This window comes from Lycorma delicatula, chromosome 4 (genome assembly GCF_047948215.1).
Source record: "Lycorma delicatula isolate Av1 chromosome 4, ASM4794821v1, whole genome shotgun sequence".
Lineage (NCBI taxonomy): Eukaryota > Metazoa > Arthropoda > Insecta > Hemiptera > Fulgoridae > Lycorma > Lycorma delicatula.
This window is the reverse complement of record NC_134458.1, coordinates 48,944,757-48,966,716: the sequence shown is the minus strand read 5'-3', so window position 1 is coordinate 48,966,716 and position 21,960 is coordinate 48,944,757. Positions and strand designations below refer to the sequence as shown.

At 30.9% G+C, this 21,960-nt stretch overlaps 1 protein-coding gene across 3 annotated transcripts in view; it reads left to right on the top strand.

The window, feature by feature from the left end:
- The window catches only part of Mitf (transcription factor Mitf), a 137,103-nt gene that overhangs the window by 21,523 nt on the left and 93,620 nt on the right, over positions 1-21,960 (top strand). The window contains exons 1-4 of one of the 3 annotated variants that reach the window (XM_075362894.1): positions 1,775-2,092; positions 8,712-8,958; positions 10,355-10,595; positions 19,696-19,854. In XM_075362894.1, the coding sequence (XP_075219009.1) occupies positions 8,774-8,958; positions 10,355-10,595; positions 19,696-19,854 (585 nt within the window). In that variant the 5' untranslated portion in view covers positions 1,775-2,092; positions 8,712-8,773. Of the gene's footprint in view, positions 1-1,774; positions 2,093-8,711; positions 8,959-10,354; positions 10,596-19,695; positions 19,855-21,960 lie in introns of those variants that run through there. The other 2 variants (XM_075362895.1, XM_075362896.1) reach the window with 2 other exon arrangements.

Sequence of the window (21,960 nt, the reverse complement as noted above, 5' to 3'; positions counted from 1 at the left end):
TTTTATCGGCTGTTTGAGATAAAAAAAATCTAAGGTTGGTTTCAATGTGGCTGCCCTTTTTTTGTCTAAATTGTTATCTTGGTTCTCAGTAAAGATAGGATTTTTTTTATTGAATCAAGTGTTTAAAATAGTTATATACTCGTGAAGTTTTATTATTTCAGTTAACAACGGGACGAAAAAAAAGGGTTGGGAAAAAAATACTTGCATTATTTTGAGTCTGGATATCTTAATTACTTATTCGGAACTCTGAAGACTAAAACGAGTAGCAAAAGCAGTACAGAAGCGAACCAAGAAATCTGTTGAAAATGGCAGGCTAATTTTTGAACATTTATTATAAACCGATACTTATGATGCACTTTGGTCTAATGTACTGTTTCTAAATAAAATTCGAATTTTTCTTTGTTTTATTCAACTTATCTTGCACCATTTTGTTCAGAATTAAATACTGTACAAGTTTTTTAAAAATATTTTACGTGTTTATTACCCATTTAACCAAGTATTGTATGTCAAACACAAAACACAAAGTTTTTTACCACAATTTATTGGTTTTCACCCCAGATTTCTGAAAAACTACTGCAGATGCGGTTCTGAGACCTATTTAATTCGATTTCTTAGGTCAAAAACCATAAGAAATTACAAATTCTGTCCTTTAATTAAGTTCTAAAAATTTCAGTATTACTCATTTCACCGGGGTAGCTGAAATCCGAGCAAAATCTTTCACTAGCCGTAACTCGCAAACGCAGCATTCTAGAATATATGTTTATATGAACTTTTTTTCATTACTTTCACGAGTAAAATTAGTCATGAAATTCCCGGGAGAACTTTGTGATACACTGTATACATACATTATCTTTTTAATATTTACTATTCCCGTCGCGGCTTCGCCCGCGCTGCATGTTTAGTTGCTTTTCTTGTCGCGATCAACTTTTATTTTATGTTTTTTAATCAAGTAACCGGAGGCAAGTGCAGCCAGTTGTGTCGCACATACAGTAACAGTGGATGTGTTGGTTGAGCTATAATCATCGGAAAGGGGGGGGGGGGTGACCGGAAGCGTCACAAGGCGGGTGTCTTCCTCCTACGGGGTTGGGATGTGTTGGTTGAGCCGCCGCGCTGTACATCGTCGCAGTCCTTAAAAGATCGAAATTAAAAAAAAAAAAAAAACCTGAGAATGATTTTTAGATATTTGTGTGAAGAGTATTTGCAAATCCAATTCTACTGAATATCTCGTTTAGTATAGTCTGAAATGGGGGAAAACTTGCAGTAATTTTTCGAAATTTTTTACCTTTCCTCGTTCCTTTCAAGGTCGAATTTCAAAAAATCTAAGAATTGTTTTTAGGTATTCTTATGAAGATCACACACGCAAAAAATCAAGTTGATATCTTCATTTTTTTACCGAGAAATTAAAAAATAGCCGGGTTTCAAAAAAAATTAAAAAATTTTATTATTTTCCATCATTATTTTTTTTAGTTATTCGTACTTTGTTTCATCCAGTAGCACCAGTTTAAATTAAGTTTAAAAATATTATCGATTAAACTTCAAGATAAAACAATTTTAATATTTTTTTTATTTAATATTTCTGTGTAGGTCGTTTCGGATTGCGTATGTAGACTATACGTTTCTAGAATTATCCCGATTCACCTTGGTCGGCGCCCGCTAACAGAAAAAGAGTGCAGAAATAACCGCGAGTCTTTGTGTGTATTCGTACTTACACGTCCAAAGACGAGAGAGCACGCGCGTGCGTGTATTTTGCGGAGGGAAGTGATACCTTCTGTTTTTACCCGTACGATATTATGACTACTTGCCAGTCGATCTCGATGTACACTTCAAAGCGGGAATATCGGTGGATATAATGCGTGTGTGCACTTTAATCCGTTTCGACCGTCATCGAACAGAAGGATATTTCAAAAAATTAATTTACTATTTACAGTTTCGAATGTACGAGTAAGTTAACGTGTCGAAAATTACATCGCTTGGAAATTTGTTTAGTGAATAATAAATAGGGGTGGATTTTAACTTCGTTTGTTTCCCCAGAAACCGTATTTTTTATTGAACGATGTGACGTTAAAGACAATTAAATTTTTTATCTCAATAAGTTTGTAATTGTTAATTTTGTGTCTTTATGTGCTATTGCTTACATATATTTGTTCTGAAGTCTGAATAAAATATTTAATTGGTCTGTAAACACCTGTGTTATAGAGTAGTGCGCGTTCAGATTGAGGATTTTTGTATTACAGTAATTTGTGACTTACTGGCCTATATCATACCAGTGGTCGATCCCATATAGTTTTCGTAAGGGTGATCAGCAGTTTCTGCTTTTACCAAAGAAAAAGTAGTTAGCTTTCTACCCACACACACACACACACACACACACACACTTTATTATATATTATATATAATATAATATAAATATAAATATATATAATATAAATAATATTATATATTATATATAATTTGTTCCATTTAATCCATTTAGGGTTACCTATTGATATCTATCGTAAGCATCTTGTCTGAAACCTCTGTTGGTAAAATATTACATATGCGACTTTCTGTCGGTTAAACAGACTGGATATTAATAAAATCATTATTTTTTACCGTAAACTATCAGTGTTAACAGGTTTACCCCATTAAAATACCTTTGCAAATTGTGAAGCTTCCAAGCAAAGCGTTTATCATTATAGATGATAAACACTTTATATAAATATAAATATATATAATGATAAATTCAGTTTTCATCATAGATGATAAATGCTTTATCGTGTAGTTAGAAAATTTATATTATGTAAGGTTAAAGATGACTCCTTACATATTGACTCTGAGTTTAGATCACTTACCTCATCAGAGATGAATCTTAAAAATTTTGATTAATAGTCCATTTTAAATTTGTTTGTTTTATGTTACCTATTACAAAAAAAAAAATTAACATTTGATAGCCAGTAATAAAAAAGAGTCCCAATGTTTACATTTTTTACATATTTCTACAGATGTTTACTAAAGAAAACAGTTAACAGTTAAACTAGAAAAAACTAAAAACAGTTATTTCCGCTTCTGGACATATGGTAGAACTCTTTTCAAACCCACAGTCATTCAATATGGTAAAAATTCTGCAAAATATTTTAAGTTAATTTAAAGGTTTATTTACATGTGCAATTACAATTGTAATTCTTTCTGATACAGTGACAATGCATCTATTAATTGCAAATAGAAGAGCCCTGGAGAGAACAAAATTCACACACTATTGTCATTTTATGACACCTATTTTTTAATCTCATTTGTACACACTGTAGCAATGGACATGATGTTCATAATTTTTGTCTGTAACTTTGTTTTTCATAATTGTCCATTTAAAAAAATATTACCGACTGTTGAAAATTATGTTATTACTTACATAATTATTTCTGTATGTTTAATTAATAAATCATGTTGGGTCTTTGAGCTTACCCCCATAAATTGTATGAGAAAAAATGTTGATTGTAATTCACTTAATTTGGTTAAAAACAAAATTTTTAATTTTCCATATCAAAAACTTTTTTCATAACTTTAGTAAACATAGTATTCATTCTAAGGATGAAATGTTGCAATGTAAATATTTTATCTGTTTTGTGGTAAAGTTTCATTACAATCTATAAATTGACAAGATTCCGCAGTATTAAATCGTATGCTTTCACTGAATGGTAAACTTTGGTCATGCTCATTCTGCCATTGCAGCTTGTTGAATCAAAATGCTTTAGGCTTAAAAATTTGTGGAGGGAATGGGTTACTATTTCAGGGAGAAAATTTCATTATATCCAATCATATTCTTCATCAGTTTTAGGTATAAACCTGTAGCATATTACTTTTTATTTCTCATAACTATTCAATGTGGCATTCATTTAGATTGACAGCTATAGTATAAATGTCAGAGTTGATATCTGGAAAAATTTTCTTCACAAGATCATTTCTCTTTTTAATTATAGACCTTAGTATGCACTCTAGCTGTAATATGAAACAAAAACTTAATTTTCCGCCTATAACCAGAGATATTTTATTAAAATTGTTCAATGACTTTCATTCAAATTAATGATACTTTCATGCCAAACACCTCTTGAAAATAATTATCAGCACCTTCCTTAGTGAAGATCTCGCTGCCATTGTCAATAATGCCAGTTATCTAATGTGATTTCCAGGTAATTAGATTTCCTGGAAATTTGAATGTCCAAATAAAGTATTTAATAAGTTATTATTATATTATAATAAGTTTCTGACATAATATTGATGTTGGTTTTATTGTATGTGAGTATATTGAAATTCATAGCTATCCTAACGATGAATGGGTATTCAATTTTTATGACTGAGTATTAGGTAAATAAATAAATGAATTTTTTACTTTGATAGGTGTATAATACATTATATTGATCACATAAAGGTGAGTAGATATGCCACACCACAGACAAAAAAGGAATGTTCCAGCACTTGCCTGGGTGGATCAAAGGAAACGCTGTAAAATCTTGATCAGAACAACATCACAAAGTACACAATTAATTATAAAACAAAAAATAGAAGAGGTTAAAATCCAAATTAATTATTTAAAATGTATAAACACATGAAATAACGGTAAGGTAAACTCATGAAGATACTACATATAAAAAGTAACTACAAAATAATTCTTAATTCAGATCTTAAAGAAAAATTTTTGAGTGCATATTTATGTACACATTGAATGGGATGCAGAAAAGTCAAATTTTTAATTAAAAATTCATCGCAGAGTAATATTGTTTCTGTAAAAGAAAGTCTTTTTACTGTATTTTAAATAAATTGATGGGAAAATTTTTTAAAATTGTTTTGTTATTTAGTAAAATGGCTATTGAAGGTCTTTTCCTCCTAAGCCTAAGTATATTGTTAAGTCACACAAAAACAGTTTTGTTATCTGGTTTGATAGAGGTGGATATTGTTATTTTTTTTTTAAGAATAGTGACTATTATTCTTATCAAATATTGCACATTCGTAAATATAAACATAAGGATAAGTTAACATATTTAATTTTTCTAAATATCATCTACATGTTACACATTCTGTGGGACACTAAATAGTGATCTGACAACCCATTTTTATTTCTAGAAAGAAAACCCGTCTGATTTTTTGAGGGAGCCCCATGAGATGATATACTTCAGAAAAGAATATACAAAAGCATAATAAATATTTGATAATGATGACAAACTTGATGGAGTTTTGAGATGCTTACCAGCAAAACAGTACAGTTTGATTTTGTTGCAAAATCAATTTCATCATCCCAAGAGAATTTATCATCTCAAAATATAAAAAAATTCCCACTTTGTGAACAACAGAAATATTGCTATGCAAATATAAACCGTAATTTTGCTGTGTGAACTGAGAAAGAGCAGTGAATGTGGTGGTGCACTGCGGGTAGTTGGATAAGTGGAGAGGAGTCACCGGCCTTTTTTTTTTCTGTTTAGCCTCTGGTAATTACCGTTTAGATAATACCTAGAGGATGATTTGTGTGACTGTAAATGAAGTATAGTCTTGTACAATCTCAATTCGACCATTCCTGAGATGTGTGGTTAATTGAAACCCAACCACCAAAGAACATCGGTATCCACGATCTAGTATTCAAATCTGTTTAAAAATAACTGACTTTACTAGGACTTGCTGGAACTCTCGACTTCCAAATCAGCTGATTTGGGAAGACGTGTTCACCACTAGACCAATCCGGTGGGTTGAACAACCAGCCTGCCACTCCCTGAGGTCATGATCACGTCAGTAGCATTATGTCTGAGCGGAGGTACCGTAGTCCATTGCCCAACGAATTATAATCTGATTTCTCACCAACCTGAAGGTGTCAAATCCTCTGAAATTTTGACTCGACTACAGCCACAGTTTGGAGATCTTACTCTGTCAAAAACTCAATTTTTTGATTGGGCCAAAAAACTTCGAAGAGCTGTAATGCAGTGTAAAACAAAAGTCATGAATCTTCCATGGACCAGGATCAAAGTAGTAACATTCAGGTCATTTGTGACCTTATGGAAGAAGATCGCTGCATAACCATTGATGAAATTGCATCATAGGTGGTTATAAGTGTTGGGAGTGTGCATACATTGTTGTCAGACACTATTGTATACATCAAATTGTCGGCGAGATGGGTTCCACCTCTTCTCACTGAGGCAGAGAGAAATGTCTTGAGATAAATCTATCGGTGGCTTTTGAATCACTTTGAAAAAGAAGAGGCATTTTTGGACCCTATTGTAACCTACAATGAAGTGTTGGTCCATCACTGTGCCCTGAAAAGCATGAGAACAAGTATGGCGTGGAGAATAAGTTTGGAGGGGACACCGATCGCTCTTGTCAGCTGGAAAAGTTCTGGCAACTGTGTTTTAGGACTCGAAATGTGTGCTGCTGATTGATTTCTTGCACGAACGAAAGACTATAAATGCGGCATACTACTGCCAGTTGTTTAAAGAGGTCAGGGTTCCTTATTGCAATAAATGATGCCAGCAACCGATTTGCAAGTCCTTCTTCTTTTTGACAACATACGGCCATATACAACAGCTTAGAGTGGTGATGAATTCGCTAAAATTAATTAACACTTACCGTACAGTCCAGACTTGTCACCATATGATTTTCACATGTTTGTTTTGCTGAAAGAAGCTTTAGGAGGGGAAAGATTTGAAGAAGTTTTAATTTTGTCTAATTTCAAAGCTATGTAAACAGATTCCAGTTTATGTTTGAATGACCCTCATATTAATAGAAATTGTATGTATGCCATCAATAATGTTATGTCTGAAAAGTATAATTAAATGGATTTATCTACATTTAAAGTTAGATGGTTACAGTCTAGCAGGTGAATAAGTTTTTGAATTGCATATGTACAATTTTAAAATTCTTTTTAAATAGTTATCATCAGATGTAGATACAGTTGTGCCATCTGCAAAGAGGGTAACAGTGAATGGCTCAAGATTTTGAGGGAGATTATTAATAAACAATTAGAAGACTAAAGTAATGCTAAGGACTCTATCTCTGGCATTCTGTTTTCTGCATCATGACGCGGGACCTATCAATAAATGTATTAGTTATCAATAATGGAAATTCTGTCCACTTGATTAGCAATGTTACATCTGCCTGAGAAGTACATGCAATGGATTAATCCATATTTAAAGTTAGATGATCATAATTTATCCAATGAATAATTTTTTGAACTTTTAACACAGAATTTTCAATCCCTTTTAAATAATTATCTTCAGCTATATGAGATACAGTTCTGTCATCTGTGAAGAGAGTAACAATGAATGGAAGATTTTGAGGTAGCCATAACTAACAATAAGAAAAGCAAGGACTGAGGATACTACTTGCTCATTCCACATTCTACTTCTTGATGTGAGAATCTACATTTCTCATGTGTATTATGCATTTCTATGATTTTAACTGCCTCTTTACAGTTTGTAAGATATGACTAACTGATTGTAAGCAGCTCCACTGATACTCTAGTACAAAATTTTTCATCAGTAAAAAAATGTGTTATAAATGGAATACTTTACGGAGATCACAAAAAATTAAATACTGAATCTTTTTATTACTTACATTATTTAAAATATTTTTTTTTTTGAACTGGTAAATGACTTTTTTAGTTGACAGTTTTGCTCAAAAACCATTCTTTTTCCAAAAACCTAGTCCTAAGATTCATTAATTAAATTTATGAGGGACAATAACTTCGGCTTCTAACATAACAACATCTTTGGCTTCTTTTAAAATAATGTAGGAATTTCATCAATACCCACAGAGTGTATTCCTTATATTTAAAGTACAATTTTTAATCTCCTCAGTATCAGTAAAAAATAGAAATACTGATCATCAATGAACACCTTAAAGATGAATGGCTTTGCTTGAAATAGATCAATTTAATTGTTATTTGAAATACTGGAAATGACAGTGTCTAACCTCCCTTAAACATCGATTACGTTTTTTTTTTTTTTATTATTTCTAGATATTTGTTAGTTTAAAGCATGTACAAAGTATTAGAGTTCCATTCGAATGTACATAACTCTTTCATCTTTTTAAAATAGTTTTGTGTTTTTAAAACAGTGAAAAGTATTAAAATTATTTTTATTGACTATAACAAAATGTAAATCAAATCTTTTTATTTGCAATAAAGATTGGTTATTAAAATACTTAGATGATTAATTTTTATTTAAATGCTTGAAAGTACAATGTGATATAAATCAGTCCATTACCTTATTTATTTGATCAAGCTTTTTCTTGATATTTTGACACAATGACGAATAATAGGAGACTTTTTTAAGAACACAATTTGGTTGGCTGTGAAAATCAAACAAAATTATTCTTTTTTATGAAAGTGTTACCAAATTTAAATAGTTCACATGTTTTCTTTTTGCTTGTATAGGAATGTTTTTTAACTTTTCAAAAAAAAGTTTTTTGTAAACATTTTAACCAGTTATAATATTAAATAGTTACTTTCTCTCTCAGAGAACCCTCCTTAATCCAGGTTTTGTGCTGGCAGTTACTTGATTCAGTTACCATTGCAGTAGAGTTGTCTAAATTTTGATTCCTCATAATACCACTTAATTAAATATTTGTCTGTCTTATTGCTTGCTAATGCATTCATTCATTAATGTGAATGTTACAAGTTGTTCTATGTCTATAAATATATATTATAAAACACATTAAGTTTACAGACCAGTTACATTTAATGATTGTAATTATAGTTCTCAGATATCAGAACTGTAAATTGTTAAAGTAATTGTGATACTTAATTGTTATTAAAAAAATGATGATGATGAGGTCTGAGGATAATGTGAGTAAGTGTGGTGGAAATCGAGGTCAATCTGTATGCCTTCACGTCGGTATTGATGACGATTTAAGAATGATACTCGATATGGACCCTGGTCTTATTGATAGTACTTTGCCTTTTGAAGACAGCCATTTGCTTCATGGTTTACCATTAACTAATAGGTATTTATTATTATTCCTATTTTTATTCTTATGTAATTTTATAATTTAGTCAATTTTTTTGCAGTGTTTACTTTAATGGCATAGCTGCATGGTTGTGATAAATGTAAATCTAGATTCAGAGAATATTCAATTGAGAAATCTTGCATATAAATCTGTTTTCTTCATAAATATTATTGATGTGTTTGTCAGATTACAGTTCATGATCGAGTATAAATGCTATATGTTTTTGAGGTTCTTTCTCATGGAGCTGTAAGGTATGTTGGAGAAGTGGTTCCTCTGTCACTGCATCAACAGAACTGAGTTGTATCCAGTATATTGGATTTTACATTAGGTTTAACATCATAAACTAACATTTTACAGTCATCATATTAGAAATGCATAAAAGGGTTTCTCACATTATAAATCTATAATCTTGATTCTTTTTCCATTTTCACTGCTTTAAACATTCTTTTTCTACTTTCCATTCCATCATTCTCTTTTTTGTTTCGTCTTGTTGGTTTTTCACAATTTTTTCTTTTATTGAGTTCTGTATTTGTTTAGGTTTTAGTAAACTCATGATGGATTATTTCAATATACTAACAAACACAAATGTATACATTTGTACACAACAAAAGTGTACACAAGTGAAATATTAATTTTCTTCTGTTTGTAAGTTTCTTTCTGCTGTGAATTTCCACAATGAATCTGTTCTGTAAGAGTCTAAGTCTGTAAAAGCTAACAATTTACAAAAAACTTTCAGCTAAAATAACTTTTAACTTTCACTGCGATTCCTTTGCAGCTTCTTTTTGTTATTGACACTTTATGCTCTTTAATTTGTTTTATAGTAATTGATTTCTTGACAATTTTTGCCGATGGTTTTTGAATCTTGTTGCTAATCATGTCCCCTCTTTACTCGTTTTATTTTGGTTCAAAGTTCCATTACGAGAGCAACAATATTTGGGAATGCAGAAAATGTTCAGTCATTAGCATGTAATATTAAATGTGTGTATTGACTCATTCTGTTTTATCTCATTTCTGTGTAGTTTCCTTGTTTTATTGAGTATGAACTGTCAGGTTTAATTAAATTTTAGTTATCACAATTTTGGTAACTAAATGTAACAATGCCATGTTAGTTCTTCTACTATTTTATATGAAGTTATAAATATAAACTTGTTGATTGCATTATTTTCAGTTTAATCATCTGAACAATTTAAACATTGATGCTGAAATGTAACTATTTTATTTGTGTAACATTTGGTCATAGAAGAATTATAGGATATGACATTTTGATTTATAGTTATTTTGCATTTGTAATTTGTTATTGATTTAAGAAAACATATCAACACACATACTCTTGCACAATAAGTTATTTAGAAAATATTTTCTAAAGAAGCGGTGTTTGTTTTTTTTTATCTAGTCCACCTACATTTAAAACATCAACTCCAACATCACGCACTCAGCTAAAGTTGCAGCTGCAAAGAGAAAAGCTGCAGGAAGAACAGAAAAGAGAGGCAGAAAGAAGAAGAGCAGAAGAAACTGCAGCTGCTACACAGCAAAATCACCAAGCCATGATTGGTCCAACACTTCCTGCTGCTACAACTGCTGCTCCAGTTAATATTCACAGCTTTGGCGTTCAAGTCCCTCCACAAGTGCTACAAGTAATCATTATTTTCTTATTTATCTATCATCACTTTATTATTTGTTTTACTGATAACAGAACACTAGTAATATCTGCGTCTTTGAATTTGTTACAATGTAAATAAATAAATTTCTTATTTTGAATTAAGATTCACTGGAATCATTTGAAGTTAACTTGGTCATTCGCTAATGCTGTTATGCAGATACCTTTTATGCAGATATACCTCAGTTTTTTTAATTTAATTTGAAAATTTCCTGACCACCTTGTACGTGGCCTTCCTCTTGTCCATTTTCGCTCTTTCATACATAATCTTCAGAATGCTATCATTTTTTGTTTTTACATCCCAAAATAATTTATTTCATTTTATTAAGTTTTATTATAGTTTGACTTTACCCATTCTTATTTATTTCTCATTAACTCCTTGCTGCATATTCTATTTTTCTGCCTTTTGGATCAGAAGTACTTTTTTCTTATATTGACATTTTTAGCCCTTCAGTACTGTTTGCTTCAAGTAAGATGATTCATGTCTTGCAAAAACTTTCCACCTTCTTCTATCTTTAGTGGTTACCTAATCTAATTCTAATTCTAATCATGTGTAATGTCTTCTTGTACGGTTGCCTACAACTCTTTTGTGTTATATATCCAGAACAGTTTCTCTCCTTTAGGCTTCTTCCTATTACTATTAGTTTCATCTTGCATTTTTTTCCCAAGTGACTTATTGGCAAGTCATGGGAGAAACTGTTGCTAGTCACTGTTGGGTGGCAATTTTGGTATCCTCATTTCTACATGGTTTTACTTCAGTTGAATTGACCCCTTTTCAAGTCACTACTTTATGTATGGCACTCCATAAAACACATGTATTGGATACTTATGAAAGTAAGCAATTATTATTCCTGTGATCAGTAGCTTCTTTCTCTTTTCAGTTTGGATATCATTCACTTTACATTTTGCTTTGAGATGGAACTAGGTTAAACAGTTTTGATTAAAAACATCAGATGAATTGGAATTTTTCTTGTCTCTATGTGTATCCTAAAGTGTTTATGTAACTTTTCTTGTCTAAAATGTGAAAAAAATTACAAAGGCATCCAATAATCCAATCACCATAGGAGATATCTAAAGTAGAAGTCAAAGGACAATTATTTTTGTGCAATACCTTTGAATTACTTATTATTCTTATCATTTCATCAACTTCTTTCTGACTGGAACTGATAGATTGGATGCTGTAAACACATTTTCCACAAACCTGCTAATTAAATTATGGACAAGAGGCACCTTAACGATTGCTTGTTAATTTTTATAAATTTTTTGTTTTCAAATAACTGATTGTTTTTATCTTGAATGACAATAAAAAATTAATATGATCTTCACCACGTACATACATTCAGACATTTAAATGATGCACTTGACTGGATTTTAGCCTCTGTCTTAAAATATTTGATTTTTGTCTGCTTAATGAATACAGTTTATAAATAAAGCAATGGAATGATTAATTTCTTTTACTTAATTTTGTGCATCGGAAATTGCCAGTACCAAGTAATAGTTTATGAAGTGTCAAATTATTAAATCTGGGAATAAATTTAAAAACTGTGCTGCAACTCCATTTTATTTATGTAGCATTAAAGTGGCTCTCTCATGCAGTAGATTAACAAAATTGTTTTTTTCCCAGAAAACCTTCATCCATTCTACAAGATTCTAATTCTTCAGTATATAATTTTTTATAACCTTTGCTGAACTTGAGTCACATTCCTCCAAGTCATAGAAAAAGGAAACAACTTCAGTTTTCGAAAGAGCACATTTTAAAGATGACATTATAATAACTTTTTTACTTATTGTAGTAGATTCATCAATAACTATGCTGCTCTTATTCATGTTTTCTATTGTTATTGAAGCTGTTATTTCTCATTCTCTGCAAGATATTAGCTCAGCTTAAATTATTTTATAGAATTTTACTCGTATTTTACCATTTAATTCCTGGAGTTGTACAGTAACCTGTAAAACCTGTAGATATTCAGTTTTTTACATTCATACTGTCAAAAATGAAGTCAAAATTCTTTATATTCAGTTCTGATTTAATTAAGTAGTATTTTTGTGAGATTTAGAATCTTTATATTCAGTTATTTCCCTCCCCCCCTCTAAGATTTGTTTGTTGTATAATATTCCCATTAGGGTGAATCTTGCATTGTATTAATTTACTAGCTTTTACTTGTTGCCTGCTCTTTTGTAAGCTTTTGGATACAATTTATTTCTCTTTTTAAAAAAATTGCAGCATAATCTTTTATTTTCAGCAAATTGTGGTGAACTGTTGTCTAACAAAAGAATACTTTTACTGAGACTCAATTCAACAATTAGGAAAATCTTGCTTTTGTGGAGTCCAACTATCTATCTCTTTGATGAAGTTTGTAATGTTCTCAGGAATTTATTCTGTCTGTTTTTCACTTGAATCACCACAGTTTTGATGTCCCTAGATTCATCTTCTTCAACCAAAATGTTCTTTTCTGAACGTAACCATTTGAGTAAACTCATGGTTTACAGTCACCAGAAAATAAAAATGATATAATGATTGTGAAATTACTGATAGATTACTAACTATTTGTTTAGACTATATTGTATCTAAAAAATTACAATAAAATTGTAAACCGTATGGTAAGAGTCTCGCAGATATAATTTTTCTTCTCAAAAAACAAAAATTTCTCTAATATAAGTAAAACTGTTTTTAACAAAATAATACTGACATCAAAAAAGGTAAAACACTGCATTTCTACTATATGTTTTTAATTTAGAATTTTGTTTAAAAAAAATACATGTTAAATATATGTAACAGACTGTAGATACACAATAATAGATCAGAAACAATGTTTAAGCCTTCCATATATTAAGCAAAGAATAGGAAAATTTGTTACAAAACTCTTACCATCTCAATTTCATTTATTAAACAAGGAATAATCATAGGAATTGTATTATTTCTGTAATTGTGTTATGTATTACATAAAAATGAAATCAGGCCGGTAACAGTTTTTTAACAAATATTTCTATTTTTTTCTTATTATATGCAACGCTTAAACATTGTTTATTATTTATTATTGTATATTTATTGTCCATTACATATAATTAACATGTGTTTATTTTAAACAAAATTTTAAGTTAATAACAGATTTTGATAATAGAAATGTAGTGTCGTACCTCTTTTTGATATCAGTATAATTTTGTTAAAAGCAGTTTTATTTATACTACAGAAATTTTTGTTTTTGAGCAGAAGAAATGATATGTGCGAGACTCTTACCGTACAGTTTACAATTTGATTGTAATTATTTTGGATATCACTGCACCTTGTTAGACTATTCTTTAATTTTTTTTTTATGAATTACTGATTATTTTATGGATTTATTATTAAAATTTATTGCCTTTCTACAACATACAAATATACATTTTTTGAGTTTCTCGGTCAATTTTTTTTTTTTTTGATAGTCCTATCATTCACTTCATTCCATATGTTTCCTTTTTTAATAAAACTAGTATAATGACCTTCAGAAATCGAAGATCCATGATGTAACAGTGCACTTATTACTTTGTAAGAGTAACCCTCAATTTTTATTGTATCCATTGACACCCTTTTTATATTATTATTAAGTTTTTTTTTAATTTTCCATCAATTCAAATAGTTCTAATTGTAGAATAAAAATTTTACCAATCGAATTTATTTCTGTTTTATGTAACAAATCTTTGTTGCTACATTTGCAACACTTTCCTACTGTTCGTGTTTTTTGTGTTTTATTAGCAGCTATAATCTCTTGTATAAACTAATACTTTTATGTTTTATTCAATGAAGTGATAGAAATTAAAAAATTGTTTCATCTTCAGTACTTTCATTTACTATTAAAACAAACTGTGGTATATTTTCTGTTAAATTTTATTGTTTCAAGTACATCATAAAGCTTTTATACGAGATCATTTGTAAATTCAAAGGCGCCGTTAAGTACTGCTACCTAGCGGTACCCTGCTACCTAGAAGTGGTAGCCAGACACCTGGATTGTGTTAGAGGCCTTTAATCAGGCCCTAGAGGGCTCTCGTTTCCTGGCGTGCTGGAAAGAAACACGTCTGGTTCTGGTACCTAAGAAGAGGGATACAGAAATGGAAGGGGTAGTATCGACCAATCTGTCTTAAATATGATCGATAAACTATTTGAAAGACTGATTGTTGAATCGTATATTGGCAGAGTTAGAAACGACGGATGGATTTCCCCCTAGACAATACGGTTTTGTGAAGGGGAGGTCCATGGTACATGCATTACAATACGTAACTAACTGGTCTGCAGACCGAGCGGGTGGCACCTGGCACCGAAGGAGGATTCCATTAGTGGTCCTCCTAGACGTCAGGAATGCTTTCGGCTGTCTCCCCTGAACTGTAATCAACAAAGCATTACGAGAAAGGCATATTAGTAATTATCTGAGGGACATAATAAACTCATATCTACACCAGAGGAAAATACATGTATGTACCGAAGAGGACGAAATTCCGTTTTGAGATATTCGGTGTGGTGGGGGGATTCCCACAGAGGTCGGTCCTTGTACCATTCTCATGGAACTTGGCCCTTGATGGAGTATTGACTTGGAGTTTCAAGGAGACGCCGAACTGATAGCTTATGCCGACGACCTGACTCCCTGGTCACCGGCAAGACAGAACAAGAAGTAGAGGATTGTGCAGCAGCCACGGTCAATAGTATACAAAGGTAGCTTGAAGGGAGAGGACTGACATTAGCGCCTAATAAGTCATCGGCGGTCGCCTTAACAGGCAGGAGAAGAATCAGAGTAATATGAGTCAGAGTAGGTGACACGATAATCCCCACGTCTAGATGTATTAAATATTTAGGCGTGTGGGTTACAAACCAGTAGGCTATATACGGAAACCCACCAGGTTGGTCCAGTGGTGAACGCGTCTTCCTAGATCAGCTGATTTGGAAGCCGAGAGTTCCAGCGTTCAAGTCCTAGTAAAGGCAGTTATTTTTACACGGATTTGAATACTAGATCGTGGATACCGGTGTTCTTTGGTGGTTGGGTTTCAATTAACCACACGTCTCAGGAATGGTCGAAAAGAGACTACAAGACTGCACTTCATTTAAACTCATACATATCATCCTCATTTATCTTCTGAAGTATTATCTGAATGGTAATTACCGAAGGCTAAACAGGAAAAACAAAGAAGGCGTAAGAAAGAAGCCGCAATAAAAAAGGGAGTCCAGCAAGGATGTTCCCTATCCCTGTTACTTTTTAATCTTTACATAGAATTAGCAGTTAATGATGTTAAAGAACAATTTAGATCCTGAGTAACAGTACAAGGTGAAAAGATAAAGAAGCTACAATTTGCTGATGATATAGTAATTCTAGCTGAGAGTAAAAAAGATTTAGAAGAAACAATGAATGACATGGATAAAGTCCTACACAAGAACTACCACATGAAAATAAACAAGAACAAAACGAAAGTAATGAAATGTAGTAGAAATAACAAAGATGGACCACTGAATGTAAAAATAGGAAGAGAAAAGATTATGGAGGTAGAAGAATTTTGTTATTTGGGAAGTAGAATTACTAAAGATGGACGAAGCAGGAGCGATATAAAATGCCGAATAGCACAGGTGAAACGAGCCTTCAATCACAAATATAATTTATTTACATCAAAAATTAATTTAAACATCAGGAAAACATTTTTGAAAGTATATGTTTGGAGCGTAGCTTTATATGGATGTGAAACTTGGACAATTAGAGTACCTGAGAATAAAAGATTAGAAATTTGAAATGCGGTGCTATAGGAGAATGTTAAAAATCAGATGGGTGGATAAAGTGACAAATGAAGAGGTGTTGCAGTAAATTTATAAGACAGAAGCATTTGGAAAAATATAGTTAAGAAGAGACAGACATATTAAGGCATCCTAGAATAGTCGCTTTAATAATGTAGGGACAAGTAGAAGGAAAATATTATGCTTGCAGGCAATATTTGGAATATGTAAAACAAATTGTTAGGGATGTAGGATGTAGGGGGTATACTGAAATGAAACGACTGGCACTAGATAGGGAATCTTGGAGAGCTGCATCAATCCAGTCAAATGTCAAAAAAAAGAAAGAGAAATATATATACATTTATATATATATATATATTTTTTTTCTTTCTTCTGGACACAACTACTGCCGTAATTTTGTGCAAATCACTTTCAAATTGATATATAATATATAACGACCCAAAATCTCGGTCGAGTTCATTAATGGGCAAAATCGGACTGTGGGGGTTCTTTTTCAAAAAAAAAAAATATTGCTATAAGTTTCTTATTAAGTAAAATATCAAATCTGTTTAAAGTTCCTACTATTCTTTGGATAAGGGTCTAAAACTTATCTAAGTAAAATTTTTTGATATCACCAACCATTGGCCCTGGAGATGGAAAAAATGGAGCTTCAAGACAAACAAAATCATATCTCCCTTAATAGGCACAGTATCAAATCGGTTTAAAGTGGTCATTAGTCCTCTAAACATTACCTAAAACATTTGTCTAAATCAATTTTTGACATGACCAACCATTACGGCAAGGGATGACCAAAATGTTGCTGGAGTTGTAAGAAGATGGGGCTTGTATATTAAGCATGTGAAACTTTTTTTCATGTGCAGCCATTGTCATATTGAGTAGCTTTGAAGTTTTTCTTAACTTCACGGTGGAAATCGTTTTTATCCCCTACTTAGCACTGGTGAAATCTACCTCCGCCTTCCGACGTGCCGAAAGGGATTTTTTACATTGTTTCCTTCATACTGATTAACATATGTGGCCATTAATAATGGTCGCATTGAAAATCTGTTGTTAAAAAAATCTATACATCTAACAAAAAAGAAGAAAAGGAAAAAACTTCTACAAAAAAATTAAATGCAAAAAAGTAAGAATGTATAAAATACATTACACAAAATCACATTAAAATTAAACATTAACATCCTACTTTTTTGTGTAAATCATCACTAATACAGTACACTAGGTTTAAAAAATAATTCTTTTTGCATAAATTTAAATTAAAAAATAAATAAAATTAAGACTGTAGAATATGAATTCAAAAGATCTGTCTTTCCTGCTGCATTACTTGGTAAAACATGTACATCTTTAAAATTTTGAGAAAACTCACTGTAGATAATACATTTTACATTCCCTAATACATACACTTTGTCAGCTACCTTATAAAATTGCCTTCTTTCAGTAAAGGTTAGTATGCTACTTTCATAAAAATAAACAAATGTGCAGCATCATATTCTAACACTATCAAAGACACACACAGGTTAATCCAGGAGTATACAAATTAAACTGTAGTGATTGCACTAAATACTCTATTGAACTTAATACACATTCACCCACAGATACAAGGAACATATACAGTAACTACACTCATTAAAATCAAAGTTTTCAAATCACCTCATAGATATAGAATAAACATATAAATATTAATTGCAAAATTTTTTTTTTCAAAAACATCTAAAAACCAAAACCTTAGCATGTTTGAACAGTATGAAAGTTATTCTCAAATGCAACAGATGATATATTAATTATATTACTCAATTAACTAAGCTTTTTAAAATGGGCACCATACAAAAATAGCGCTATCAGTAACTCCACTGAAGACAGTTCTGCTAAGTAGCTCTCATAGGAACTATGGGAGAAAGAGTTACAGCATTTTGAAAGTGAGTCTTTATTATTTAGTAAATTTAAAATAAGAACTTATGTAATAAAAAGATTATATTGAAACAAAGAATATGCCTAGATTTAAAATTCAGTGTAATTTGCATCAAAATAATGTTCATAGGCTAGACAAAATAATTTTAAAAAGTCACTTATTCTAATTTGTCATAATTTCTTTCAATTTTTCAGGTTAAAAAACGTATAAATTCACCAAATTTGGGTCCTAAGAATTTCAGTATTGCTTCATTTTAGCCTTAGAGGAAAAAATCATTGTAAAATGTTTTCATTAGTTATAATTTGAAAACAACGATTTTCTGAACATATGTTTAATGAAACATTTCTGTTTCTGTTGTTGACCCTAATCAGCTGTCACAGTATTCCTTTGCAGTTTTAAATCAGCAGATTTATATATTGGTAGGAATAATACATTATAACAAAGTGAGTTGAAAGGTAAGGGAATATGTGTTGTTAATGTTTAGAATAAAGTATATTTTGGCAGTATTTACACAGTATGAAAAAAGTTTGGTAGAAATCCAAGTTAGACTCAGCTGCAGCCAAAAACAGGTGGTCACTTGTCATGTTATACAAGTGGTCACTTTAACAAATTTTATAGTATATCTAGTGTTTTAATTTTAATTGATAAATAATTAAAAGTTTGTTATATGTAGATTATAACAGTTTTGTTAACAAAAAAAAAATTGAATATGAGCTAACAGGAATTGAATTTATTTAGCTTTGTATTAAGTTTTATATTGTCTTATAGAAGAGACAATACATCACTGAAAAAAAAGCCAATCTAAGTCATAATATGGCTAATCTATTACATTATTAATTGAATTGACATTAGTCAGTTTAAAACAGCATGATTAGACTGTTTTTTCTGTCAAGCATTGACTACACTTTGTGTTGCCTTTTATCCTTTCTGATGTCCTACAACACTTTTTTGATCTTTTCTAAATATATTTTTAATTCTTTTTCAACATTTTTAGTAGCATCCTTTGGATTTTTTTGAATTTAGATGCAGTAAGTTTCCCCTTCCAGTCTTACACTTTAAGTCTTTTAGGTCTTTAATAATTTTATTTATACAGCCCCTGTTATATAGGTTGTTAACACATAATAATAATAATAATAATTTTTTACTTTGTTTGACTCCACATGCATCCCCACAGAGAACCTGATCCTACCCCAGTGTTCAGAAGGGGTTTATCTCAACATAGATAAAAAATAAATTGAATAACTGAATAGTAATTACATCGAAAGATTATTACAATTGCCTAACCAAAATGTCCCACTTGTAAAGAATGTTACAAGATGTAAGTTATACAAGAGAAACTGACTTTTAACCTACCATGTATTATGATTTTGTTAATCACTGTCTTTTTTTTTTTATAATGTGGTTTTTCGTTTTTTCTTTCTAAAGGTAAAGACTGCACTTGAAAATCCAACACGCTATCATGTGATGCAAAAACAGAAAAGTCAAGTTCAACAATATCTTACACAGTCATTGCAGCAGATAGATCCTATCTCACATCCAGCTGCTACAGCCAGCCCCGAGTCAATGACTACTAGTGCTTCTGAGGTAATTGCTGATATATCTTATGAATGCTTATTATATTATGTATTATGTGTGTTGCTTTAAATTTAAAGTGGACTAATATAAATTTTGGATTTTGAAATTGGAGTGGTATATAAAATGATAAAAGGGTTTTAAAAATTGTTTTCAAATATTGAATTATAAACAGAATTTTAATTTCAATTACTTAGCTGGGATTTACCAAGCATTTTTTTTAGAAATAGAAAAATTGTTTCCTCCTTTGGGTACAGAGATTTTCATTTTATTTTCATTATGACACGGCTTGGCAAAAAAATGTAATAAATACCTTGGAGGACCGGGTTGTAGACAGTCATTCTGATAGAATTTTCTATCAAGATCATTTAATAATAATTTTATGTATTAGTTGGGAAAGAATTTTTTTAACTATTTATATTAGAAAATCCATTTGTTGAAGTGTAACATTATTTTCTATGATAATAGTTATAGTTTTAAATATTTAACAAAACCTTCCCATGTTCATTATTGATGATTTTGCAATTTATGCATCATCATGCTCACATTACTCCCAAGTGTTTTCTTCAAAATTAAAAGTTTTTATCATAGGAAAAAAATACTGAATTCAAATTTCAGTTATTAAAGGTACATCTACATGCATTTCTCATTTAATAATAAACTTTATACCTGAATTGTTATTGAATATATAAGTGATTTCAGGATCCAGTTATAAAATTTGTAGTCATATTCATTAATATGACTAAAGATTTTACATATGGTTTAAACAAGAATGAGAATCATTCAGTTTTTAAAGATTTAAATTTCATACTTGTGGGTGGTTAGTAACAGTATTTGAAGCACAGCTCAAGTATGTGTGAATTAATTCTACTGAGTCATTTTGAGTTCATGCATAGACAAAGATTCAGTTATTAAGTCTATTCCATATGAACAACACATAAGGTCTTTCCTTTCATCCTTTTCTCCTTTCTTTGACATGCTATAAGTACTTTTTTGATATAACAGTATTTTAACAGCCACTAGTGAACCTGCTCTCAGGCAGTAGCAGAATTAGCTAATACTGAGCTCCATAGATTATATTAAGCTTAACCTCAACATCATTTGCTTGAACTGGTTTTTCAGGATAGTCACGTTCACTTTAAAGCTTGTGTTCACACTCAATAAATATTTTGAACTACTTGATTTGTTCATCATAGTAGTTCTCTTTCATGGTTACTTCTGCTAGTGGATTTTTTTTTGATATGGTGTATTTCTAGAAAACTACTGCTGATCGCTAGATAGTCCAGCCTTTTTTGTAGCATAGATTCTGTTATTGTAATATGCTCTGATCTAAAAGTGGTAGTGTGGTTGTGTTTGCATTCAGTCAGTTCAGGATTTTACAAATTTTTGTCTTAGTTTCTGAAACAGGAATTAATAATTACTGAAGTTTGTGTCATACACCTGGCCTTACATCGTGTCATGGATGGTTCATAATTTTTGTGTCCTATGATGCAGTTGATACTTAAGGATAGTCAGACATTTATACTTGCTGCATTTGATTTAGTTACTTAAGAGTCTAACTTCATTAAACTTACAGTTTGTAATCATACATAAAGTAGTATGTTACATCACATTTACACACATACACTAACACTTTAATGTACAAAACACATTAAAAATTATTTAAGAAAATTAGGAAAAGTGAGTTATATAGTATTAAATAATATGTATTTTGGTTCTTGATAAGACGATACATTGCATCCTTTTTAATACAATGGTGCCTCTACAGCAGAGAGTAATATGGTGTTTTAGGGATTGGAGATTTAAGGGATCTTCCAAGTAAGGATAGAATCAAATTGAATTGGTTCCTATAAATCACCAAAGAGTTAAATAATAATGGGTGCAATTTCCACTGCATGCTGCTGGCATTCTTTAGTGGCTAATGCTCATTGCAATTAATGGCACAAAAAAAAATAAAAATTATATTAGATCATTACAGACTCCTTCATTACCATCATGGTATTATTTCTTAAGAAAAATCTGTATAGGACAATTTATATTGACTGTTATGCATACTTTTAAGTATTTATAGAAGCTAATTGTAAAATATTACTCCTTTAAATAACTGTTTTGTATTTT